At 44.0% G+C, this 27,218-nt stretch overlaps 1 protein-coding gene across 7 annotated transcripts; it reads left to right on the top strand.

Moving 5' to 3' along the window:
* The first annotated feature begins 315 nt into the window (after positions 1 to 315).
* On the top strand, positions 316 to 24,971 carry arhgef11 (Rho guanine nucleotide exchange factor (GEF) 11). 7 transcript variants are annotated; one of them, XM_045221826.1, is made up of 43 exons: positions 317 to 522; positions 2,371 to 2,659; positions 4,313 to 4,327; positions 4,875 to 4,966; positions 5,356 to 5,460; positions 5,557 to 5,606; positions 5,742 to 5,799; positions 5,980 to 6,173; positions 6,356 to 6,427; positions 6,798 to 6,905; positions 7,037 to 7,085; positions 7,173 to 7,210; positions 7,328 to 7,423; positions 7,575 to 7,643; positions 7,763 to 7,867; positions 7,962 to 8,060; positions 8,360 to 8,402; positions 8,538 to 8,634; positions 8,807 to 8,929; positions 10,598 to 10,621; positions 10,908 to 11,037; positions 11,344 to 11,437; positions 11,629 to 11,658; positions 12,876 to 13,005; positions 13,122 to 13,325; positions 13,531 to 13,581; positions 13,658 to 13,806; positions 14,366 to 14,506; positions 14,799 to 14,875; positions 16,572 to 16,697; positions 16,782 to 16,899; positions 17,245 to 17,393; positions 17,745 to 17,820; positions 18,050 to 18,232; positions 18,499 to 18,580; positions 18,719 to 18,799; positions 18,942 to 19,000; positions 19,108 to 19,278; positions 19,396 to 19,629; positions 22,820 to 22,921; positions 23,227 to 23,558; positions 23,723 to 23,855; positions 24,058 to 24,971. In XM_045221826.1, the coding sequence occupies exons 2-43, from the start codon at positions 2,625 to 2,627 to the stop codon at positions 24,093 to 24,095; spliced, it is 4,362 nt and encodes a 1,453-aa protein (XP_045077761.1). In that variant the 5' UTR covers positions 317 to 522; positions 2,371 to 2,624; the 3' UTR covers positions 24,096 to 24,971. The 7 variants fall into 7 exon arrangements, with proteins under 7 accessions (XP_045077765.1, XP_045077761.1, XP_045077760.1 ...); XM_045221825.1 differs by having other exon boundaries at positions 317 to 1,562; XM_045221830.1 differs by lacking the exon at positions 22,820 to 22,921 and having other exon boundaries at positions 316 to 2,659.
* The last annotated feature ends 2,247 nt before the right edge of the window (positions 24,972 to 27,218 follow it).

Genomic DNA, 27,218 nt, shown 5'->3' with positions numbered 1-27,218 from the left:
AACACTGAGCCAATCACAGCGCAAGTAGAGAATATTACCAACCCCTACACTCTGTATTTTCCGCTGGCTGCCACACCACCACAAAAGCACTGAGCTAGGCTGAAACACCTGCATTTTGGAGCTGCCTTACTCAAGAAAGCAAAAACGAGACCATGTTTGTATGCGGCTTTATTAACTCAATGATAAAACATTTTTTACATTGTTTGCAAACTGATATGTGACACGTATTAATGCCAAAATAACATACAAAACAGGCACACAAAAAATGAAGGGTCGCCACTGATCTAATTATACATATTCTCTTCATGCAGATGCTGGAATGCCCAAATGCAGGAACGCCCCGAATTGCGGGCGGCAATCATACACTATTGGTAATTCTGGGGATTTTTGTATGGACTGTTGCAGTACTGGAATCCAACCAGTTGGGGGTGTCTCTTTAGTTTGTCTTGCTCTTGGGACATGGTATGATTTCCATACACAACCACCACTTTATGGGAGAGGAGGAATAGCTACTGGATTTAGGTAGGTGGATAACAACATAATATGGATCATCGGCTTGAAGGCTACAGCTAAATACATTAACATATTAATGCAATCAGAAATGTGGATTAATCGAGGAATGCGAGGAAGTGTGGGACAATGGAATCTCACCCCATGGAATGCAGCAGTTTGATCATATGAAGCGAGTTGTTTGGAAAGGAGAGACGTCGCCTGCATCTAGCTATAACGCTAAGCCGAATCGAATGGACTGTCTTTCGAGAAAGAAAGAAATGCAAGTTGAATGTACACATTGTACAAGAAAGAGGATACTGGATTTATCTTTACATTCCAGAGAACTGGCCTCAATGTCTACATTTCAGATGCTAGCTAGCTAATGCATTTGAGTGGCAGACTAGTTTAGCTTTAGCTAGTCCTCCATTGCTCTCGGCTGACCGCTATCGCGTCAGCGTCATAGCCGACGAGAACGCTCTTGTGTCCAATCACAGTTTTCACGTGATGTCGCGGATGGCTTTTGGCCTCTATCGGAATTAGCTTGTTAATAGCTAGCCAGCCATTATTTGCTTATCACAACCAAATATTCTCTACAACAGTGAGTGTTGCATAAAGAGACCCCATTTGTTGTCAAAAGCAAGTGTTTAATTTGCATGAAAACAATATTTATTTAGCTATAGATTTTGCAATAATAGTCAGCCAACTTGATGTAAAGGGCAACCTAGCTACCCAGCTAACAAAGCTCGGTTCTTAACGTTATATAATGCTAGATATCAATAACATCAGCTAACTAGTCGCTTGTCGTGTATATAATTGGTCTTTCATTTTTGGGAAAGTTTATCGGGAGGATTTACTTTCAACGTTCACTGGCCAGTCAACGTTAGCTAGCTTGTTAGGGAACTAGCCCGCCTTACATCGTAACTCGCATTGCTAGAAATCGTAGCATTAAACAGGCTCCAGTTTATAGCTACGAGTTAGTGGTGGAGTATTGCAGTGGAACGTCCAGTCAGGTCAGAAGACATCCTGTTTACAGCGGATAGCCTCCTCTCAATCAAGCTAGAGACACTTAGGTAATCATGCTGCACCAATGCATGCCATTCGAAGGTACTTTTTGTGCATTTTAAATGTTGCACTAACTCGCTTCTTAGAACAGTTCACAGCACCACATTGGCCAAGTTTTAACACAGACAAAGGGAAGTCTAGTCGAATATCATCACGTGCACGGAGATCACGTACTGTTGCTCTTCCAAGAGCCACACCAGTAAACTAGCCTCAAGGATTCTGTAACTAAATTTAGCTCGCAAGGGATGGAAACCAATTTACTGAGGATAATGCGAGTACAATTGTCTAGCTGACGTTACTTGGCTTGGCAGTATCAACATAATAAACCAGAGGAAATCTTTATATAGACACATATTACTTAATTTGAATGAGTTTAAGCTAATGTTGGGATACTAGTCGAAATGCATATGCATTGTAATTAATTAGAATGTTTACTAGCTGATATATCTCAGAAAACAAATAAAATAGCACAGGACAGGAGCTGTTGACAAACAGACATTACTCTGTCACTAAAACATATTTGATGACAACGTTATTGTGCAAGCTATCACTTCCTGGTAGGACTGGAAACCCAACAACAACAAGCCTTTAAAAATATATACTATTTATTTGCTTGTTGTTGGTATTGCTATGTAATTACACTTTGTCTAAAGACTGAAGGAAAATAACACAGTAGATATTGCAGTCAGTGGTGCCTGAATTTCATGCATTTTGCTTTGAGGGAGCACACAATTTAAAGTCCCCCACCAGCTATTTTTGAACTTTTCCTGTCAAGCTAGATAGTTCTAACACTGTTTCAATTTGCCGGGGGTGTAGTTTCAACTGTCTACTGTAAGATACTTGAAGATTGCCTATGAAAACATGAGGAAGATGCTCCGAGCACTCTCTGAAAGGAATAAGCTCCCCACTAGCTGACGTGAGGAGTTGTAACGTTTGGACATAACTGGCAGACAGCAGCATCACTGTGGAACTCTGTACAATAAACTTGAAGAGAAAAGGAGATGGTCACCCTGCTGTGACATCATTGGACTGCAGGAGAGGACACGGACACGCTCGAGCCGTCTGCAGCCATGAGTCTCCGCCCCCCCACCTCAACACTGGACAGGTAGGACTGACTGCTGCTGATGATGGTGCTACTGACAGATGGGTCAATCTCAGTTGTATTTCCTTGATTTCTCTGGTCCTCTCTCCTTGTCTCCTTCTCAAAACGCAATTGGAGGAGAAGATCAGAGGGGAGGGAGCTCCAATGCGCTTTGAGAAGGAGATGAGTGGGGAGGATGTAAGTAATCAAGGAAATATAATGTATTCACCTGATGTCTTCTTGATAGACAGGCAGCCAGTTATTATTATGTTCAAAGATCTACATTAATACATGTTGGATATTGTGCTAAGTTGTGATCCCCTCAGCTTAGCTTTATGTACAGGGCTATTCTCAACTATGAGGCAGCTGTATCACCTTTGATTCACTGGTTACTTTTGATGTGGCATCCTTTATGGCTCACTGTCTATTGTATTTGCATACTGTATGTGTCTGCATGCATATCTGTCTGTCTTGTTCATGTGTACCTCTCTTTTCGCTTTTCCCTCTTTGCCCTTTCACTTTTGCTGTCTCTGTGTCCACTTCCTGTGTCATTTGACAGTGGGGCAGCCATTCAGAAACATTCTCAACTGCCCAGGTAGGCTGGCTGTCCAATAAGAGTCCCTGTTGGTGCTTACTGTAGATCTGCAGTTGGAACGCTGCTAATCTCGTCAACCTGCCGGCGCTCTCTCTGTCTGTCTGGTTTCACAGCGCCTCAGAATGGAACTTGAATGAAAGCCTATGGCTGATCTCTCAGTCCATCAACATCTAGCATAACCATTAGATCAGGGTTCCCCAACTAGCAGCCCATGGGCCGAATTTGACCACCTTGTGATTTTATTTGTCCCCCCCCCCCCCCCCCAAGTTTTCAGAGCAAAAAAAAAAACATGTTATGTTTTTTTTGTTGGATATACTAGACTGTAAAAAAAACAAAAACAAAACAGCAAATCAGCTCCAAATGATTTTAATTTTGGAAATCTGTTCCAAAGTATTCCCACGCATAATAGATAAATATATTTGATCGTATACAAATGTAAGCAAGGTTTGAAATGATTGTTTTAGTGATATCTGTTTGGGCTTCTTTCGGTCAATTTGCAGTCTACAAATTATTTCTAATTATGTTCTGCCCCCTGACCATCCGCTCAAGAAAAAAATGGACCCTTCGCTGAATCTAGTTGATGATCCCTGCCTTAGATGAACCTTCCTCTACGCTGTGGACTTCAGAGCATGAGCAGCGGAAGTGATTTAAACAAGGAAAATCTGAAAGTACGCATCTTAGAAATGAACTCAGAATCAAATGATTTTCCCAAAAATAATATGTTCAATGTGATAAAACATTTATTTTGATTGGTCATTATTGCAATTTTTCTAAGTCCCATCTAATACAACTGTAGCAAGCTCGCTTCCTTTTCGATTTTAACCACACCACTTTCAAGTTCCACTTTGAAGCCTAGGGAGGAGGTTACCAGCCTAGGGAGGAGGTTAGATCGCTGCTACAGCAGGTCTCCTTTCTTAGTGTCATCACTTTACGTACTCTTTAACTCTCCTTGTTTGTCTGTCAGGGCTTGACCACTTTTACTCTCCTACTTTTATTCTAAACCACTTTTCTTTCCTTTTCTCTCTTGGGCCCTTTCTGCCTTCTCTGTTATTCCCTCTTGTTCTCTGATGCCTCGCTTTCAGCCCCTTTGCTGCTTGGTGAGTTTTCTGCTCAGTTTATACTTGAGCTGTAAGAAATGCTGAAAGGCAAACTAAGCACAGATTACAGTTTGCCACTTTACCTCAGCAGTCTCCCCTCACAGAATCTCTCCTCCAAGCTCTGGCACGCTCTCCATCTATCTACCCCCTGGTCTCCTCTTCTTCTTCCATCCTCTTCTACCTACATCTCTGGCTCTTTCACAATACATTTTTCCTCAATACCTCACATCCTCTCTCCTCGCCTCCTTTTCAAAATGCATTGGAGAAGAATGTCTGAGCGAAGAGGGATTTTGGACCTTCTCCAATATGCTTGAGAAGGTGTCAAGGAGATAGGATCCAGGGAAAGGCGACTTGAGATGCAGCCTCTGTGTCCCATGCCACTCCTCTTTACTCTCTCCTCCTTCCTCTCTCACCTCCTGCCAGAAATCCTCCCTCCCTCCCTCTCCTTCTCCCCAGCCCTCCCAGTGTGATCCTGATTGATTAATCCTTCCACCTTGTAGCATCCTATTTGTGTCTCACGTTCCTCTTGTCCTGCCTTTCCCTCCAGGCTCAGCAGCCTGACTATAGGAGATTCGGAGCGCAAGACCTCCAGCGGCCAGCAGAGGGAGACTCTGGCTGACTTCCCCGCTGAGAGCACAGGTACATTTACAATTTTGTCATTTAGCAGACACTCTTATCCAGAGCGACTTACAGTAGTGAGCTCATACATTTTCATACTTTTTTTGTACTGGTCCCCGTGGGAGTCAAACCAACAACCCTGGTGTTGCAAGCGCCATGCTCTACCAACTGAGCTACACGGGACATGGGGTTTATAGCACAGATGTGGGTTATAAGGTGGGCTGGTGGGGCTAGGCGTTGGTTCATCATGGTATAGCCAGTTGACTCTTTCTCTTCATCTCTTGGTCTCTTTCTCTCTCCTTCACTCCATATCTTCCCTTCCTTCTCTCTCTCCTTCACTCCATACCCCCCTCCCCCCTTCTTTCTCTCCTTCGCTCCATCTCTCTCCCTCCTCTCTCTCCACATCTCAGGTCCAGGTCTTGTTCAGAGATGTGTGGTGGTACAGAAGGATCAGCTAGGGTTTGGTTTCACTGTGTGTGGCGAGAGGATCAAGCTGGTGCAGAATGTTCGACCAGGTCAGACACACACACAGTGACTTAGTACATTTCTACACGTCTTCTCTAATTCTTCTTGGACAGTCTCTCATATGTCGCTCATATCTCTCCATGCAGGTGGCGCAGCGGTCAAGGCAGGGGTCCACGAGGGAGACAGAATCATAAAGGTTACTACTCATTTCAAACTATTACCGCAAACCCAATATCTGTGCCTTCGTGATCTGAGACTACACTCAGCAGAGTTAGTGTGTCTCTCTCTTTCTAATTCTCTCTCTCTCTCCATCCCTCCATCTCTCTCTCAGGTCAATGGCTCGCTGGTGTCGGCCATGTCTCATCAGGAGGTGGTGAAGCTCATCAAGTGTGAGTGTCACTGGTTACTATAACGTTGGTGGTGATGATGATGATGATGATGGTGCTAGTTATGATTCCTATATTTGTGAAATGTGTTCAGGTGTAGCAATATGTCTGTCACTTTCTGTCCTCTCTCTGTTGCTCTTTCGCTCTCTCTCTATCTTTCTCGCTTTCTCTCCATCCTTCCAGCTGGGACATATGTTGCTCTGACTCTTCAAGGACCGCCCCCTTCAGCAGCTGCCCTCCCCCTACACCCCCTCCCCACTGACCTCTTACCCAATCAGAGGACGTCACTGGGAGGAGAAGCCCCGCCTCCACCACCTCCACCCCTGCCCCCTGGACTGACCAGCACCCCCTCCCAAAGAATCACCAAACCACTGCAGGTGAGTTCCCTTAATCACCATACCTTAACCATCACCATAATACTTACAAACACTGACTGGTAGGCTAAACCTGACCATTTCTGTGACCATATGTTCAAGCAATGTTGTGTAACATGGGCCAACAACAATAAGTTGAATAATACAGCATTTTCTCTCTCCTTCTCTGTCATTGCGTGTGTTAGAACCTAGATGTGCAGAAACATGCCACTCAGATTCTCAGGAACATGCTGGAACAGGGAGAGGCTGAGCTTCAGGTAACAGTTTATATACAGGGTTGCAAAATTCCGGTAACATTCCCAAAATTCCCAGGTTTTCCAGAAATCTTGGTTGGAAGATTCCCGGAATCAGTTGGTAATAAGCAGGATCCGTAATCCTTTGGGAAATGTTGCAACTCCAAACAGTCAAACCCACTTAGAATGGATACTTTTTAGTCATCTGTAATATAGAAATGTAATATATAGAACAGATATGTCTATCTCAAAATATTGTGCCCCACTGAATATGCAATGGAAAGGACACACTGCTTATGAAAGTAGCTCTTTATTCAGACCAATAGTCATTTGGGGGGTTCTCTTCACTGAACAATCAGCGCCTCTGATAATGTCACTCTGACCAATCCCGCAGGACTTGATGGAGGAACTGTCACGGAACCCCTCCCCATCCCTGGAGGAGCGAATTGAAAGTGCCAAGAGGCGGGCCCAACAAGTCCGGGTTAAAATCCAACAAGATCTGGTGAGATACCTGTGTGCATGACAACAGACCCTTAACACCTGTCATCTAAATCTGTCAGTACCTAATAGGTACTATCTATTACATTGTCATTACCGTAGTTTAACATCTTTGTTATTTCTCTGTCTCTCAAGGATGGAACTCGATCGGAAGCTGTGACCAACTATGTAGTAGCAGGAGAAGGTTTGTATGGGATTCTGTTTGTCTATGATTCTTGTATGTGTGTTTTTGTGTGAGGAAAATCGATATAATGTCTTGATGTTTCTGCAGGTCGGTTGTCGGTGGATTCAAGTGAAGGAGACTTTGAGGTAAGTAATGTTAGCACTCATCCTTTATGAATGACTGATTAGAGTGAGAGTGAGAGAATCCCAGAGAGAAAGTGAATGAGAGAGAGATATGGTCCTTTTCACCCCTCCACCCCCCAGGCCTTTGAGAGCCCCCACTCCTCCCCCTCCACCTCCTCCTTCAGGACCCCCCTACACCGGAGACAGGGTTCCGACACACACACCTTCACTGACTCGGTGAGACCCACACACACGCACACACTGATTCTGTGAGATCAAACACACTTGCCTGTAGTCTACCCTTAGTGAGGTGAACAATGTCTCCTACACACGAACACATGCCAAAGGTTCTATTTTCCTCATATCATCATGATGTGTCTCTTGTCAGGCTGGGAAGGCTCAGATCATTGGCCCAGAGGAAGAGGAGGAAGAGGACAACAGCTATACGCTCAACGAGGTGACATGGTCTTCATCAGCAAACATCACATCTAACTACCCTGCATCTCACGTAGGTATGAGCTGTTGAACTATATTCATCTCCTTGCCTCTCTCTCCCTTTCCTCCCCTCTCCATCAGATGGACGGCCCATTTCAGGACATAGAGCTTCTCAAGTCGCGACCAGCCCACATGACCGTGTTCATGAGATACGTCTTCAGTCAGCTACTGGATCCCAACCCGCTGGTCAGTGCTTTTGATATTGAATACTGCTATTTACTGTAGGTTGATCTCTTTTACATGGGAACTAATCTGGGGTGTGTGTGTGTCTCTACAACAGCTGTTCTACCTGTCAGTGGAGGCCTACCTGGGCTCCAGCCCTAAAGACGCCCGTGCCCTCGCCCCACAGATCTGCTCCCACTTCCTGGACCCTGATGCTGTACGTCTCTCATTGGTTCATTCAATTAATCAATTCAATTAATACATCTCATTCAGTTAGACCAGGGCCTGTAAGTATCAAGCATCTCAAAGTAGGAGTTCTAATTTAGGATCAGTTTGGACTTTTGGATCATAATGAATAAAATGCCATGGATCGGGGGGGAACCTGATCCTTGTTCCACCCTGCTTCTCTGAGATGTTTGATACGTAAGGCCCCAGCCCATCGATTTATCTTGAGAGATTGTAAAGAAAGCTTGAACTCGGCTATGTAATGGGGTCCTTAAACGTTTTATTTTGCAGCCGTTGAAAATCAGAGTAAGAGAAGAATACCTGACGGATATAGGTAAGTTACTCTCAACATGCAGTGTAACAATTGTTGATCTATTTAGGCAATTTGTGTTTGTTGTGTTTTTCCTATTAATGCACTGTGCTGTGTTGTTCAGTTAGTCTTACTGCATGGTGTTGTGTCCTGTCCCAGAGAGTCGTCTTCATGCCCAGGAGGACATCAGGGGACCTCTGTCTGAGCTCCAACAGCAGGTGCTGCCTGACATTCAGGACCAAATACAGGATTACAGGTACCGTCTATCGGACAAGCCTAGTTGAATAGTGTCAGTGTCTGTGTTGTTTGAAAGGGTGTGTGTATGAAACCATAGGTGTCCCTTGAGTTTTGTGGTAAATGCAGAAAATGGCTGTGTGAGCGTGCGCTCGTGTGTGTGTTAATTGTGTTTGTGTTGTGTTTGTGTGCAGGAATAAGCAGATGATGGGTCTGGGCTCTCTGTTTGGAGAGGGAGACCTGCAGCAGCTGGATGGAGACCCAGCCAAGGAGAGGCTAGTGGTGGACAGACAGGTCACTGCTCTCTGGGAGATACTGTGAGTTGGAACGTCTACCTATATGATACATAAAGTATATTTTATAAGGGCCAGGTACTGTGAGTTGGAGTGTGAAATACCGTATTTGTGTTATATACATACAGTGGGGTCCGACATTATTGACACCCTTGATAAAGATGAGCAAAAATGACTGTATAAAATAAATCAAATACTGAGCTATATTGTATGCTTAAAATGGGGTTATTTTCTGCTCATCCATTCTCATTTCGACGCCAAACCCACCACTGATGTGTGTGGCCAAAGCGCTCTATTTTCATGTCATCCAACAAATGTAAATGCACCGGCACTTCGATTGGAACCGGTGCTTTGGTCAGATGACATGAAAATAGAGCTATTTGGCCACGTACACCAGCGGTGGGTTTGGCGTCGAATTGAGAATGCATAAGCAGAAAAGATCCTCATGCCCGCTGTAAAACATGGTGGTGGATCTTTGATGTTATGGGGCTATTTTGCTTCCACTGGTCCTGGGGTCCTTGTTAAGGTCAACGGCATCATGACCCAGGACATTTTAGCCAAAAACTTGGTTGCCTCTGCCAGAAGGCTGAAACTTGGCCGCAAGTAGATTTTCCAGCAAGACAATAACCCCAAGCACACTTCAAAATCCACAAAGAAATGGTTAATTGGCCACAAAATCAACATTTTGCAATAGCCATCTCAGTCTCCGGACTTGAAACCCATTGAAAACCTGTGGTTTGAAATGAAGAGGGCAGTCCATAAGCACAGTCGAAGGTTATCAAAGATCTGGAAGGATTCTGTATGGAGGAATGGTCTAAGATCCCTCCTAATGTGTTCTCTAATCAATAATTTTATAAAAAGCTCAGTGCCGTTATCTTCGCAAGGTATTGAAAACAGGGGTGACAATAATTTTGACCCATACCTTTTTGAGAGAAAAAAAAGCTGTTTCTCAGCAATTGTATTACTATGAAATAAGATCATTTCCCAATTTTTTGAGCATACAATAAAGCTCAGTATATGAATTATTTATTTAATACCTTTGTTTTTGCTCATCTTTACCAAGGGTGTCCATAATTTCGGACCCCACTGTATATGAATTATATATGTCAGGGCCACAAGCTTTTCAGGGCCACTTTTAAATAGTAATACTATGACTACTTTAAACAATACAAATGCTGAGACTGTGTTGTGCTTTCCTTTTTGATGATTCAATGTCAGCAAAGCACAACAGTAACTACAGTAGGACACACTATTCGTAACCATCAGGGCACTGAACCGGGTGGTTGCTTAGCAACGGGTCAGATGTTGTAGCTGCCTGGTGGCCAATAAAACGGTATTGGAGCGTGTGACCGTGAGCCTGCCAGCTCAACCTCTCACTGTACTGTACCAAAGGTCAGAGTGTGATCACTGGGAGCTTCAGCAGGCTAGCCTCGGGCCATGGCCACCTAGCCACATGATGCTTTAAAACACACCCATTCCCATCACATGACTCACTGCTAGCAGGTAGACACACAATGGACCGCCTTGATTTTTCTCAGCAAGGATTTTTTTCTCACCTTGTTTTACTGGGCCGAGACTCTTTGGAAAGAATCCGCAGACCTAATTAAATTAAAGGTTGTTTTTGATTTTGTGTGGAAGGCCAAAAGAGCGAGCGATAGAATAAGCTAATGGTTGTTTTTCTGTGTGTTGCAGCTCGAAGCACGAAGAGGACAGAAGGTAATAAAAGCCGGAGCGTGTCTCATGTCTGTGTTGCAGGAACATGATTGAATCCCAATACTACTGTCTGTTCACATAGAGATGCCCCTCTCAATTCTGTCCTTCTGTTCTCCCTCTTTCGCTCTCCCTTCTTCTCTTTCCCTCCCTCTCTTTTTCACTCTTTCTCTCACTCTCTTTTGCTCTCTCCCTCTCTCTACACCCTTCCCCTTTCTTTATGTCTATCTTTATTCTACCCCCCCCCCTCTACCTTTTTCTCTCTTTCCTTCTCTCTCCCTCCCCTCTTCAGTTCTCCTCTAGCCTCTGCAGTACTGCTGTACCTCCGTCATTCAGGCATAAAGCTGAGGGACTCCAGGGTGTTCCCAGGCCTCAGCACTGAGAAGGAGAAGTGGCTTGCCTTCTTTCCCAAGACCAAGAAGGTAAGGAGGGGAGGAGGCAGGACTCTTGTCTACCACCGGCGCATGGATTTGTAATTCTCTTATCAGTCATATTTATTTATTGAAACGTCTAAAAGCTATTCAGGCTGTTTTGAATAGGCGGAGCATGTAGTCCATAAGCTACAAACCTTCAGGTAATGATCCACCAAGAGGTGTCACATGTGTGACCTAATTCCTCTGTTTTACCATTCATCATTATAGGGTATGAAACATTGTGTTGTGGGAGTTTTGCTTTGACACAAGTTTCGCCAATTTTCCAGTGGTGTTCTTTGTTTATGTTTACTACAGCTGAGCAGTTCAAAGAAAGACAAGGATGGAGAGGACAGGAAGAGAAACCCCATCCTGAAGTATATCGGCAAGCCCAGGAGCACCTCTCAGTCCAGTAAATATACAAACACACACACACAAAAGCACACACTTTCTGTTCTCATCTTACAGTATCATTTAATTCCAGTGACCTCATCCTTTGTTTTCACCCTTATTGATTTGTTTAAGAGGATTTAAGATTATTGATCTAAGACTTTTCCATCGTTCTGATTTCATTGCTTCTTTTGGTTCACTTTGATTCCCCAGCGTTCCATGTTCCCTTGTCTCCCACTGAAGGTATATCATTTATCTATTTTTATTTATTCTTTTTAATCTTTCCTTTATCGCATTTTTTCTTCAGTGTTTTTTATTTTTTTTAAGCTCATTTTAAAACATAATATAAAGTGCCTTCAGAAAGTATACACCCCCATTGACTTTTTCCACATTTTGTTGTGTTACAAAATGGGATTCAAATGGATTGAATTGTCATTTTTTGTCAACGAGCTACAAAAGATACTCATGTCAAAGTGGAAGAAAAAAAGACTAATAAAACACCTATCTTGATTACATGAGTCAATTCATGTTTGAATCACCTTTGGCAGCTGTAGGTATTTCTGGGTAAGTCTCTTAAGAGCTTTCCACACCTGGATTGTGCAACATTTGCCCATTATTCATTTCTGAATTCTTTAAGCTCTGTCAAATTGGTTGTTGATCATTTGCTAGACAACCATTTTCAGGTCTTGACATGGATTTTCAAGCAGATTTAATAATATACTTACTTAATACTTTCTGAAGGCACTGCATATTAATAAATGCCATTTAGCAGACGCTTTTATCCGAAGCGACTTAGTCGTGCGTTCATACATGTTTTACTGTTATAGCTTGCTCTTTGTGGTCTAAGCTGGGTATCTGGAAAGCATTTTTTGCTGATTTACACTGAGTGTACAAAACATTAAGAACACCTGCTCGTTCCATGACATGGACTGACCAGGTGAAAGCTATGATCCCTTATTGATATCACTTGTTAAATCCACTTCAATCAGTGTAGATGAAGGGGAGGAGACGGGTTAATGAAGGATTTTTAAGCCATGAGACAATTGAGACATGGATTGTGTATGTGTCCCATTCAGAGGGTGAATGGGCAAGACAAAATATTTAAGTGCCTTTGAATGGGGTATGGTAGTAGGTGCCAGGCGCACCAGTTTGTGTCAAGAACTACAACGCTGCTGGGTTTCCCGTGTGTATCAAGAAAGGTCCACCACCCAAAGGACATCCAGCCATCTTCACACAACTGTGGGAAGCATTGGAGTCAACATGGGCCAGCATCCCTTTGGAACGCTTTTGACACCTTGTAGAGTCCATGCCCTGACCAATTAAGGCTGTTCTGAAGTCAAATATTAGGAAGGTGTTCTTAATGTTTTGTACACTCAGTGTATATCATTTATAAAATACGATTGATTGATGTTCTGTTTACCTGTTATCTGTGTGTCTCCTGTCTCATTTTCTCTCCTCAGTGCGTCCGGGCAGTGTGAGGAACATAATCCAGCAGTTTGAGAACCACATAGAGATCCCCGGGGAGGAGGGGGCCGAGGGAGACCCTCCGAGATTGTCCTCCAGCAGCCTGGGAGAGGACAGCATGGACAGGTAACAGGGAGGGAGGGAGGGAGAGAGTGTGTGTCTCGACCCTTGTGCAAAATTGTTAGTGTGTTCAAAACCGTGCATGTGTTTGATTCGTGTCTCTCTCTCCCTCCCTCTCTCAGCCCTACGGTGTCGGTGCGTCTGGCTCGTAGTGAGTCTCTAAAGGCGCAGGGGGAAGGGCGTCGGCGCGGCGGGTCCTCGGGGGCGGAGACAGTCCCTCGTTCCCGTAGCGACGTGGACATGGAGGACTGTGGAGAGGAGAGGGAGGGGCCGGGCCTGAGACCCCTACACCACAGCGCCTCCTCAGCCTCCAGCAGCTCAGCACGGTGAGACTACAACACATACCCAATCCAAGATCTGGAGCATACACACTGCTCAAACACACACACACACACCCCCTTGGAACTCACACACACACACACCCTTGGAACTCTCACACTGTATGAATCACTCCTAGAGACTGGTTAAGCAGCAGCATTGAATATAAAGAACTGTCAGAATGTAAGCAAATCTGTGTGTTGTTCTCCTCAGATCCTGCGAGAACCCCACCCCTCCGTACACCCCTCAGTCCTCCAGACGAAAGTAAGTCAACCTTACTATAATGTGTTAAGCTTTGTTGAGGGACTTGCAAGTATATTGAATATATTTGTGTGTGTAGGAGTGTGGAGTTCCCAGTGGCCCTGCTCCCTGACGCCCCAGCCCTAGAGGAGGACGTGGTGGACAGTCACAACTGGCAGGAGACGGTGGCCCCGCAGGTCCTGGCCACTCTCTGTCCCCGAGAGGTGGACCGACAGGCTGTCATCTACGGTAGAAAACCCATTGATTGACCAGGCTTTGGCTAGAAACAGTGTGCCAGGCTGAGAGTAACACGTGACATTGCTATACATCTATAATTGGGCCCGTATCCTCTAAAGGTCACTATCTATCAGATTAGTTGACTAAAGATAACACATGAAATCATGATGTGTACATACAACACGTAGTCCATTCCCAAGGGATTCTATCAGACAACCGCCTCTATGGGACTGTTATTTCAGAAGTAAATTAGAGGAGAGGGTTATATTTCCATAACCTCCATAACCTCCATAACCTCCATAACTTGCTACATTTGCACACACTGTATATATATGTATTTCTGTTGTATTTTTGACTTGGTTTTGTTTTACCCCATATGTAACTCTGTGTTGTTGTTTTTATCGCACTGCTTTGCTTTATCTTGGCCAGGTCGCAGTTGTAAATGAGAACTTGTTCTCAACTGGTTTACCTGGTTAAATAAAGGTGAAATAAAAAATATATAAAAAATATTTACACCCCTTTTATTCTCTCATCTTTCTCTCTCTCGCCCCGCCCCCCTCTCCTTTATCAGAATTGCTGACAACGGAGGCGTCTCACCTGCGTACACTCAGGGTGTTGGATCAGGTGTTCTTCCAGAAGATGAGGTGTGTACTGAGCTCTGACGAGCTGGCCTGCATCTTCCCCAACCTGCCTCAGGTCTACGAGCTTCACGGTCAGTCACTGTGTGTCTCTATGCGTGTTTCTCAGTTCTGTCAATATGTATTCAAGCAATGTGGATTTGAAGTTCTGATAAGGTCATGTCACATAAAAGGGGTTTTCTGTTTGAGTGGCTTTGCTGTGTAAATATCATATGTTTTAATGAATTTAGTTGGTGAATGGTAGAGAAGCAATGTTTATAGCATTGCCTTTGAGTGGCAGTCTGTCTCATTGACGGTTATGTTCTACGTTGATTCAATGTAGTTATTGTTTTTGATCAACCTTGCTCCAACGGTATCGTGTTACAGCGAGTCTGTGTGAAGCCATGAAGAAGAGAAGAGAATCTCCCATCGTTCAGGGCATCGGTGACATCATGCTGGCCAGGGTAAGTTTAACAAACCATGTCATTCCTTCATATCTCTCTCCCTCCATCTTCGTCAGTGAGATGGAGTGTTACATTGTTAACCGTGTCAGTTTGAAGTAGGGATGGGCACGGTTAATCGAATATCCGGACAGAGAGTGAGAGTATTATTGTGAGAGTGAGAGAGTATTATTATTATTTCTTTGGCCTATTTTAACAATGGAAAAAGCTTTTCTAAATTAAATTGTCCATGTTACATTGTTACACACACGGATATACCATGACATTTGAAATGCTTCATTTAATAAAACAACAAACTTTAGAATGTAGTGTTTAGAATGTACTGGCGCATTGAACTGCTGTTGCTTCAGATGTCACGTGGCTTTGACAGTACGTTGTTAACAGTTGCACGCTGTAAACGTAGACTACAGTTCTTACAATGCACAAAGTGATTTTCATTTTCTCATGGGCTATGGGTTATGGGTAGTGTTGCAAACTGGGTATTACTGGAAACGTTCAAATTTTACCAGTAAACTACCAGAATTTTGGTAACTTCATAAAAATGTAATTTATGACAAGACCTCTAGTGGCCCTTTTGGGTACTTCAGATGATCACAGGTGTGGCCTTATTTACATTTACATTTTATTTACAGCCTTATCACATGTAAAATATATTAAATAATTAAATAAGATCATAAAAAACATTTGAATGACAAAGCTGTAGAACATTATCCTAAATATAAACCATCAACTTAGTGAATACCATTGGTGTTTAATATGAGGGCTTCAGCATGAAATACATTTTATTTATTTTACTATGTCAATATGTATTTGTTGTCAATGTTTTTTGTGTCAAACTGGTGGCAGTTGTGAAAAAAGTCAATAGTTGCAGAGTTGATTGAAAATAATGTCATTGTTGATTAGATGCTTTTTTCATTAATTCGTTTTTTTCTCTCTTAGACCATATGGTTAATCTACTAGAAACTCATGGACAATATGGAGACAGATATAAAAAATGAATACTATATATTAATATATATTTTTAGTTATTCAATAATAAATTACCATAGATTGACAGATTTTCTATTCATAAGCAAAATCACAGAATATTCCTGTAACTAGTAAATTACCGTTAGCTTTACAACCCTAGTTATGGGGTTGGATTTTACATGGAAAGGTATTTTTACTATCATAATGCATTTAGCCCTCCCGTCAGCCCTGACAACGGAATGCTATTTCCCCCACTTCAAATAGTGATTAGCCTACAGGCGCACACCAACGGAGGGTCCACAAGACCTGACACAGATCAATGCAAAACTCTTACCAGAAAACTTTTTTTGAAACAGAATCAGTTCTATGATGGCGAACATCAGACTTCTCTTTCACTGTTGCTTTTAGCCTAGGCTACTGTTAGCCGAATACTACCGGAATAGCACCCTGGAAACGATGGCGCACTGTCTGCTGTTGTGGCATTTAGCATCATTCTGATTGGTCAATAGAGGCTAGCTTTTTTTTAAATAAATGTTTTTAAGGATATCCGAGAAAATAAAAAAAAAGAGCATATTATTCGTGTAGTGAAATAACTTCAAATGCCCATCCCTAGTTTGAAGACTTAGCTATTGCTAATACCTGTCAAATAGATTTAAATCTGAAAAAAATAAGGAAATGATGGTGTAGTGGTGTATTTTCAATGGGGCGTCTGTGTGTACCTCTCTGGTAGTTTGAGGGCGTGGCGGGGGAGGAGTTTCAGGAGCAGGCGTCCCACCTGTGCAGTCAGCAGTCTCAGGCCCTGGAGCTCATCAAGAACAAACAACGCAAAGACCCCCGCTTCGCACACATCATCCAGGTAACACACGCACGCAGTTGCGATGGCTTTTTCTGCTAATGGATTGATTTTGATTGATATATGGATTGATTGATGTATTAACAGGAGTGTGAGGCCAGTCCTCACTGTAGGAGGCTGCAGCTGAAGGATCTGCTGGTGTCTGAGACACAGAGACTTACCAAGTACCCTCTGCTTCTGGACAAAATCCTCAAACACACAGAAGGTATGTAGGATAGGGTTCTACCACACACACACACACACACACACACACACACACACACACAGAAGGTATGTAGGATAGGGTTCTACCACACACACACACAGACAGACAGTTCAGCACCAGTACCACTGGAGAATGTATAACATACTATAGCTAGCGTATAGCATTATGTTACTGTTTGGTGATTTGGTAATCTTGTTGTTTTGATGCAAGGCTTTTAGTAACTGCTCACTCACGTAATAGCTAACTAGAAGCAGAACAGTAGCTACTAGCTATTGACTGAAACTTTGGCTATGGTAGTTTTGCTTATTTGATGTCACTTGTAGTAACGTCCTTCTCTTCCCATAGCTGGTTCCACAGACCTCCCACCTCTCCAACAGGCACAAGCCTGTTGCCGGGGGATACTGCAGGCCGTCAACGAGGTCGTCAGGGAGACGGAACACCGGCAGCGGCTCAACCAATACCAGCGCAGGTTGGACCCCACGCCACAGTTGAAGGTACTGCCCAATTGGATTTTGTTCTTTTTTCCTTATCCTACGTTTCCTCTCCAAATTTTTATTTTCCAACAACACATACCCAATGATAAGAAGGTGTACCCAAATGTGCTTCAGCCCAGCTTAAACAAAAAAGGGAATCAGGTGTTCGACTGAGGGGCTTGAAAATCCCCAAAACATTCCTTACCCCAGGGCAATTCCAACGGGTGACTACCCAGGAGAATAAAGATGAAGGAGCGCGCTGTTTATTTGCTTAATTCATCCTGGGTTAAGGAATGTTTTTTTGGACATACCCAATGATATTGTTATGATGATGCTGATGTCTACCATTTTGTCTTCTGTCTCTCCTCTCAGAGTCTAGACCTGACCAGTAAGAGAATGATCCATGAGGGTCCTCTCACCTGGAAAGTCAGTAAAGACAAAACCTTAGGTAAGAAAGGCCCACCACACCCCACTGATGAGTCAAACCCCATATAGTCTCTGGTCAAACCCCCTTGTCAATGTAATCAACACACTTTTAAAAAAAATCGATACTCTCTTAATACGCCCCACTGCTCTCTTTAGGTTGCAAACCTTGCAACCATTTTCCACCAGGTTTTTCTTAGCATTGTTCTGTAAGGTTCTAACCATGTGGTTCTGTTTCTCCCTGCCGCTCCCAGAGATCCAGGCGCTGCTGTTGTCAGACCTTCTGGTGTTGCTCCAGAGAGGTCCAGACGACCGGCTGCTGCTGCGCTGCCCGTCCCGCTGGCTGGGGGGAGGAGGAGGGGGTAGTGGGGACACCAAGGCCTCCTTCAGCCCTGTGGTCCAGCTAGATTCACTGCTGGTGCGCTCTGTGGCCACAGGTAAGAGGTCAGGGGTTATGAGGTCACAGTGTGGAGTAGTCAGTGGTTAAGTTTAGATGTAGCCACCAGTTTGTGCTGTTAATGGTGTAACAACACTGTAATAGCGGAACTTACAATCTCAATACTTTGCTTAATGTTGAAATAATGACCATTACATAGTATTCATGGTTCAGTGATGCATCTTCGATAATGCAGATACCAAAAATCTGTGATTGCTTTTTGAATGATTGACAGCTGTCACTCATCATGTGCGATTCCATCCTCAGACAACAAGGCCCTGTACGTCATCAGCACAACAGAGCAACAGATCTACGAGCTGGTAGCAGGGACGTCCTCAGAGAAAAACATGTAAGCACATCTAGACCAGCTACAGCTATACTAGCCCTATAGTCCACCAGTTTACAGATAATATACATGATAGAGTTATCATCATTAGCATTTTGAAATGGAAAAGCATTGGTTGTTAAGTCTTATTTATTTTCACAGCTGGAAAGACCAACTTGAAAAGACCATCTCATTGGCTGCTGGCTCCTCACCTTTGACCAATAACAGATCCACACCTATTTCGTGAGTATCCCTAAGCTGACCTGTTTCTATCAATTACCATTGAAAAGACATGAAGACTGAAGATGGCATTATGGACTATTCACTATGGTAGTCCTAAACAAAACGACAGACTAAATTCCATCTCTCGCTTTCTTTCTCTCAGCTCCCCGAGTCTTGGTAACGCTTCCCCTGTCTCAACTGGCAGCCATGTCTACCAATCAGGTAAGACATATTGTGTCAGACAGGGAACATACATTTTGGAGTGGATCATATTTAGAGTACAGATAAATATTTCTATACACAATATTGATTATGTTTAATCTCCCTAGACGACTCGATGACGGAGCAGGTGGTTTCAATGGAGACAAACTCTCCTAATGATGAGGACAATGAGCTCACGCCCACCACACCAACGGCCCAATCAGGGGCTTTCCTCCACAGTGAGGGGCGGGACTACGTCAAGAGACAAATTGGAGTGGCTGAAGCAGCTCTTGAAGACAGTGAGACTGAAAGAGACAGACCACTTTACTTAAACATATACTTTTGCGTCACTAGAATATGTTTGGTTGATAATCAACTGTCAATTTATTATTAAATTCCTCTTTCTGTCCTCTCAGTGGAGATGCTAAGGCAGCTGATTTTCCACAACATGGAGGAAGAAGGGTGGAGTCACGACTCAGATGGAACGCCCACAAACGAGACAGCCAATCAGAGGAGCTCGCTCAATGACAGACAGAGACCGGCGTCCTCTGAGACTCTCCTCAGCGCCAGTCCCAGCCAATTGGAGGCTGAGCATTCAGAAGTCCCGCCCTCGGAGGTGGGGTCCCCCAGTGTACATGTTGTGCGGAAAGGTAATGGGGACAGAAGGTTTAGACAACAACCTAATAACGTTTTAGTTAAATTACTGCTTGTTTCTTGGTGTCTACTGTGGTCAAAAATCAAGTCTGACTCCACTAGGGCTGTCCCCCCCAAAGAAAAATCTTGGTCAAACTAGAGTTGTCTGTTTTTCCGACCAATCGATTGGTTGAAATGTTAAAACGTATTTTTCCATCTTTTTAGACACAATAAAACATAATGAAATCAACTAAACTCAGCCAAAGACCCTGTCTTTCAAAGATAATTCGTAAAAATCCAAATAACTTCACAGATCGTCATTGTAAAGGGTTTAATCACTGTTTCCCATGCTTGTTCCATGAACCATAAACAATTAATGAACATGGACCTGTGGAACGGTCGTTAAGACACTAACAGCTTACAGACGGTAGGCAATTAAGGTCACAGTTCTGAAAACTTAGGACACTAAAGAGGCCTTTCTACTGACTCTGAAAAACACCAAAAGAAAGAGGCCCAGGGTCCCTGCTTATCTGCGTGAACGTGCCTTAGGCAAGCTGCAAGGAGGCATGAGGACTGCAGATGTGCCAGGGCAATAAATTGCAATGTCCGTACTGTGAGACGCCTAAGACAGCGCTACAGGGAGACAGGACGGACAGCTGATCGTCCTCGCAGTGGCAGACCACGTGTAACAACACCTGCACAGGATCCGTACATCCGAACATCATACCTACGGGACAGGTACAGGATGGCAACAACAACTGCCCAAGTTACACCAGGAACGCACAATCCCTCCATCAGTGCTCAGACTGTCCGCAATAGGCTGAAAGAGGCTGGACTGAGGGCTTGTAGGCCTGTTGTAAGGCAGGTCCTCACCAGACATCACCGGCAACAATGTCGCCTATGGGCACAAACCCACCGTCGCTGGACCAGACAGGACTGGCAAAAAGTGCTCTTCACTGACGAGTCACGGTTTTGTCTCACCAGGGGTGATGGTCGGATTCGCGTTTATCGTCAAAGGTATGAGCGTTACACCGAGGCCTGTACTCTGGAGCGGGATCGATTTGGAGGTGGAGGGTCCGTCATGGTCTGGGGTGGTGTGTCACAGCATCATCCGACTGAGCTTGTTGTCGTTACAGGGAATCTCAACGCTGTGCGTTACAGGGAAGACATCCTCCTCTCTCATGTGGTACCCTTCCTGCAGGCTCATCCTGACATGACCCTCCAGCATGACAATGCCACCAGCCATACTGCTCGTTCTGTGCGTGATTTCCTGCAAGACAGGAATGTCAGTGTTCTGCCATGGCCAGCGAAGAACCTGGATCTCAATCGCATTGAGCACGTCTGGGACCTGTTGGATCGGAGGGTGAGGGCTAGGGCCATTCTCCCCAGAAATGTCTGGGAACTTGCAGGTGCCTTGGTGGAAGAGTGGGGTAGCATCTCATAGCAAGAACTGGCAAATCTGGTGCAGTCCATGAGGAGATGCACTGCAGTACTTAATGCAGCTGGAGGCCACACCAGATACTGACTGTTACTTTTGATTTTGACCCCCCCTTTGTTCAGGGACACATTATTCGATTTCTGTTAGTCACATGTCTGTGGAACTTGTTCAGTTTATGTCTCAGTTGTTGAAACTTATGTTCATACAAATATTTACACGTTTGCTGAAAATAAATGCAGTTGACATGTAGGCTACTGAGCTTGTCAGATGCTTTAAGCACACTGTGATTAAATCATTAAGACACACAAATGACTGGAGGGAGCCAGAGATCAATTTAGCCTAAGCAGAAGAGAAAAAAAACTGTTCTTCTCTTCCTCCTGTTGCTGCAGGCCTTCGCAGATTCTGCTGTTACGCTCCTAATAGGCTACACCAGGGGTCGGCAACCTTTTCCATTTGGAGTGCTAATTTATCTTACCATTTCTACCGATCTGTGTTCCAGTTATGATTTTTATATGCACATTTTCGTGGAACAGTTTCATTTCATTTATAATAAAGTCTTCGTATCTCAAAATCATCATGTGGTTAATCAAAAATCTAAAAGTAACTTATATTGCCAACCATGTAAAAATATCCTACATAAAGCCAACAAATAAAAACATTGCAGCCTGCAGGTAGAAAATATCCTGATAAAAATACATATCTTAAAAATCACATTGGCTACGCATGGCCTTTCTGCAAGGAACTTGAAACATTGTATCAACTATTAACTTGGGTCCTGCTTGTGCTAGCAAACTTGAAACATTGTATTAAATATTCTGGGCACTCAGAGTTTCCCGTTCCAGTGAACTCCGGACAGACATAGCTGTAGGCTATTTGCGCAAGGGATAAAAAGTAATCAGGTAGGCCTATTTTATGACGTTTCCACCAAATCAGAGCATGACATTTTTCCCCCCTTTTCATGTTGAGTGGTTATCGAAAGGGAGAGAGAGCTGGAAAGATTTTTCATATAGGCTACGTTGAGGAACTATTGTCATTCTCAATGGATGTAAAAACAGACTTTGTTTACTTGCGTGCAAGCCAGGTAGCCTAGGCCTACTTCTATGTATAATCAGTTGCGCGTCCTTACTCAACATTGACTGGAGCGCTACAAACAAACGACAATGAATAAATTGACAACTCCTAAATGGAATGAAATAAACCTAAACGTATTCCTCATAAGTGTAGCCTAGGTCGAATGTATTAACAGAAATGACTGTAACCAAACAAACGTTGTAGATCAGAAGTTATGAGAATTAATGGTAAATCTACTACTGGTGATGCAGGTGTGCCATCCACGCGGCCTCCACAATGGATTAGTCCACTCAGACAGGTGTTTCATCTGCCACAAAAACAAATATTTTAGACTGCTCGACTAAAATAATCTCTGTCGACCAACAGCCTATCGACCAAACAGTCGACCAAATGGGGTCAGCCCTAGACACCACTGAATGACCACTGAATGCCTCTAATTGTTTGATAATACACATTCCTTTCTCTTTGCATGTTAACGAAGCTCTGTGTGATTCAACTGGTCTTCTTCTCTTCTTTCCTTCTGCCTCTTTCCACAACTCTGTTGACTTTCACCTCCCTTTTCTTCTCGTACAATATCACATTTCCCTCACTTGCACTCAAACTCTCACCCCCGTGACACTACCATGCTCCCCTACACATAAATATATACTGTCTGACACACACTTACTCTTTCACGCCATCTGTCCTCTTATGCACAGCTGTGGTGGCGGGCTCTCCTTCTATCCCTGATGACATCACTGATGATGTCAATCTCCACTCTGACCAATCACCTGAGCCGAGAGGCGGGGCCAGTGTACGGGGTAATGCTTCAGTAGACAGTCCAGTTGCCCTCTTCAAACCTGTGTTGAATATCTTCTATTAAGTCCCGGGCTCTCTGTTTTGAGAATGTTTGTGACTACTACACCAGGGTCGTGTCCAGAGAACATTTTAGAAACGCAGACAGTTTGGTTCTACCTACTTTCCAATTCATACCTACTGAACGCAATCCTCTGAGCACACTAGCCTCATACTATAAGATTTCACAACTGTACTGTCAATTCACCATGAAGATTGACTGTTGCCTTTGTAGCCTGTTGATAGTCTCTTTAATTCCACTCTGCTGTAGGAAACGTGTTCTACCTGGTGATGCCTACAGAGAAGGGAGAGGGACTGCTGGATGAGAGTCCCACAGATGAGGTCATTGATCCCCCCACCCCGACCTCCACTGAACTTCCTGATCTGGACCAGGAAGTGATGTCATCAAACATACAGCATCATGAGGAAGAAGGGCAGGTCTCTTCCACCCTGTCTGCGGGCGACCAATCGGAGCTGGGGAATCTGAGCCGGGAGGGAGGGCTTGGCCAATCACAAAAGGTCCTCCAGAGCCATGTGATCAAACACGTGGATGAGATATTCCACACAATCGAGGAATTGATGAACAAGCTGCACCAGCTGAGGGTAAGGCGTTTAAACACACACACACGTGACATGCTATTACATGCTATTACAAACAGGAGAATCCACTCACCCACTCACAATTAGAACCCAGAGTTGAAAACACATTTGGACATTATTTCCATGCTAACTTTTACTTGTCATTTTCTCCCCCATAACCCCGACAGGACATAGAGACAGCTCATCACAAGCTCCTGAGAACACTGAGAGAGCCGCCTGTCAATCAGGAGTCAGGTGACCTCCCTCGTAACCAGGAAACCGTCATCAGGACGCCGTCTCTGGACCGGGACCCAGGGGATGGTGAGTTCAGCGGTCAAGGGTCCACTATGTGTTGAAAGATATGGTCTGGATACAACCTTTTCACAAAGGTATTTCTCAAACCTTGAAATTCAAAAGGGGCAGTTCTTGTTGTTTTTGTTTGGGTTTAAATCAATTCTGTATCTATGAGTTCTGTTATTGATAAGCCTCTCACTCTCTCTGTTTCTATTCGTCCACCCAACAGAGCCAGCTAAGCCTGAGATCCTCTCCACTGGATTCTAACGATGTTATCTCAATGAGGACTTCTTAACAGACTCACCCCTGCCCTGCCGTAGACATACGCACACACACACTAACGGACTGGGACCCCAGCCTTTACCCCCTACCCCCCCTCTCACACCCCTAACCCTCAGCCCAATCCTAGCATGCACTGCTCGTGGGAGCAGGATCGAGGAAGTACTGTGATGTTGTTGGTGTTGCCCTGGGAGACCAGGAAGTGATGCAGGACTGATGGCCCCAGCCCCCTGACACCCAAGGATCCGCCCCCAACACGGTTTCAGGGTTAACTCTGACCTCTGTGAATCCAGAGAGAGTCCAGGGTCGAGAAGATGGACAGATGAAGGCAAAAAAAGAAGGAAGAGACGGAGAAGTAGAGCACAAGTGACGGAAATGTTGTGTGAAGAAGCAAATAGATAATACTGAAAGTGGAGAGTGGGAGGAATCTAAATTGGCAAGGAATAATGCCATGGATGACATGTTGGACGGAAGTAAGGTTGGTTACATTTGAAGAAGAAGTTAGTATACTTTGAAAGAAGTAGTGATGGTTCAAGGGAGAGAGTTGAGAAGTGACAGATGTTTGACTGAGAACAACGACTGAACAGGATAACGTAAGGACCCTAGCACCCTACCCACAATGCATCCTCTGTCGCGTATCCATACTCCACAACGGATTGGATTAGTGAGTGACTGGAAACTGGACAGATCACCGGCTCCATTGTGAGTCAAAGCTGCACCTAGTTTGAGCCAAGATGGTAGTTCATTACTACTGTTTGCTTTACAGTATGCCTGCCATGGAGGCCGATCGAAGGACTGTGTGTGTGTGTGTGTATATATATATATATACACACACACACACACACACACACACTGAACAAAAATATATACGCAACAATTTCAAAGATTTTAGTGAGTTACAGTTCATATAAGGAAATCAGTCAATTGAAATAAATTCATTTGGCCCTAATCTATGGATTTCACGACAGGGAATACAGATATGCATCTGTTGGTAACAGATACCTTTTAAAAAACAAAAGGAGGGGCGTGGATCAGAAAACCAGTCAGCATCTGGTGTGACCACCATTTGCCTCATGCAGCGCGACACATCTCCTTCGCATAGAGTTGATCAGGCTGTTGATTGTGGCCTGTGGAATGTTGTCCCACTCTTTAATGGCTGTGCGAAGTTACTGGATATTGGCGGGAACTGGAACACGCTGTCATACACGTCGATCCAGAGCATCCCCAACATGCTCAATGGGTGACATGTCTGGTGAGTATGCAGGCCATGGAAGAACTGGGACATTTTCAGCTTCCAGGAACAAATCCTTGCAACATGGGGCCGTGCATTATCATGCTGAAACATGAGGTAATGGCGGCGGATGAATGGCACGGCAATTGGCCTCAGGATCTCGTCACGGTATCTCTGTGCATTCAAATTGCCATCGATAAAATGTGTTCGTTGTCCGTAGCTTATGCCTGCCCATACCATAACCCCCACCGCCACCATGGGGCACTCTGTTTACAACGTTGACATCAGCAAACCACTCGCCCACATGTCTGCCATCTGCCCGTTACAGTTGAAACTGGGATTCATCCGTGAAGAGCACACTTCTCCAGCGTGCCAGTGGCCTACGAAGGTGAGCATTTGCCCACTGAAGTCAGTTACGACGCCGAACTGCAGTCCGGTTAAGACCCTGGTGAGGACGACGAGCATGCAGATGAGCTTCCCTGAAATTAACATTCAATTCTCTGGCAACATTTCTGGGGGACATTGCTGAAGTCAGCACGCTCCCTCAAAACTTGAGACATCTATGGCATTGTGTTGTGTGACAAAACTGCACATTTTAGAGTGGCCTTTTATTGTCCCCAGCAGAAGGTACACCTGTGTAATGATCATGCTGTTTAATCAGCTTCTTGATATGCCACACCTGTCAGGTGGATGGATTGTCTTGGCAAAGGAGAAATGCTCACTAACAGGTATGTAATCAAATTTGTGCACCAAATGTGAGAGAAATAAGCTTTTGTGCGTATGGAAAATTTCTGGAATCTTTTATTTCAGCTCATGAAACATGGGACCAACACTTTACATGTTGCGTTTATATTTTTGTTCAGTGTATATATATATATATATATTCAGGTTTATTGCACTGGGCCCAGAGGATTGTCATAAAGAGTAAAGATATCACAACATACATGTTATGTGAAACATACGTTTCATAATCACACATGGCAGGAGAGAAACACAATGAAGAAAGAGGTGGTTTTTGTTTTGGGAAAACCAAGATGGTGGCCGGTCAGTCAGTCCTGTATCTCTGTACAGCTGCTAAGCTACAGGAGAGGTTGTCTGTAGCGGCGACAGATTAATGGTTACTACAGTAACGCGTTGTGGTAACAACACTACTGCACTGTTCTCTACTGAACGGCTGTCGTCTTCTACAGCACTGCTCCTAGACATACAGGGATCTCTACTACGAAAAAGGAAACCTGTTCAATGAATACACAATGTCTATCTATCATGTCATCTTTTTTCCTAAAGAATGCTCTACTGTATTGGGTGTGTACAATACTGTGAATTCCCCTCTTCCCTACTATACCATGAGTAGTATTTACTGTACTGTCACACCAAAACATGAAGGGATTGTTGTTTATACCAAGTAGCATACGTTTGAACTGAGAGACCCTCTGCACAGACAACATGTATTTATTGGGAGAGGAAGTCTGTTAACCCTATGTAATCCCTTGTTCAAGTGTGTATTCAGCAGCATACAATTGTGTGTTTGACACTACAGTGTGTAATGGGATTTCGGAGGGGATGCAGGGTTTTTGGTTTACCTTGGCATGGTGGACAATTTGACTTTTTTTTCCATTAATTTTCTTACTTTCTTTCTAACTTCTCTATTCATCCATCTACCCTCTCTTGAGTAGCATTTTTTTCCATATCCATCTTTACACTTTCTACCTCTTCTTCTTTAGCATCTTTAGGGTTTTTCATACTTGGGGTTTTCTGTCTGAGTTCTGTACGCACCTCGCTCATATAGAGGTTAGAACTTATGTTTTTTCCCTTTGTCAAATGTTGCACAGCAAACTGCTGCACAGTGCAAACTACTGTATGCATACAGAGGTCTTTAA

This window comes from Coregonus clupeaformis, chromosome 8 (genome assembly GCF_020615455.1).
Source record: "Coregonus clupeaformis isolate EN_2021a chromosome 8, ASM2061545v1, whole genome shotgun sequence".
NCBI classification, from domain to species: Eukaryota; Metazoa; Chordata; class Actinopteri; order Salmoniformes; family Salmonidae; genus Coregonus; species Coregonus clupeaformis.
The sequence above is the reverse complement of the archived record's forward strand: the minus strand, read 5'-3'. Positions and strand labels throughout refer to the sequence as shown.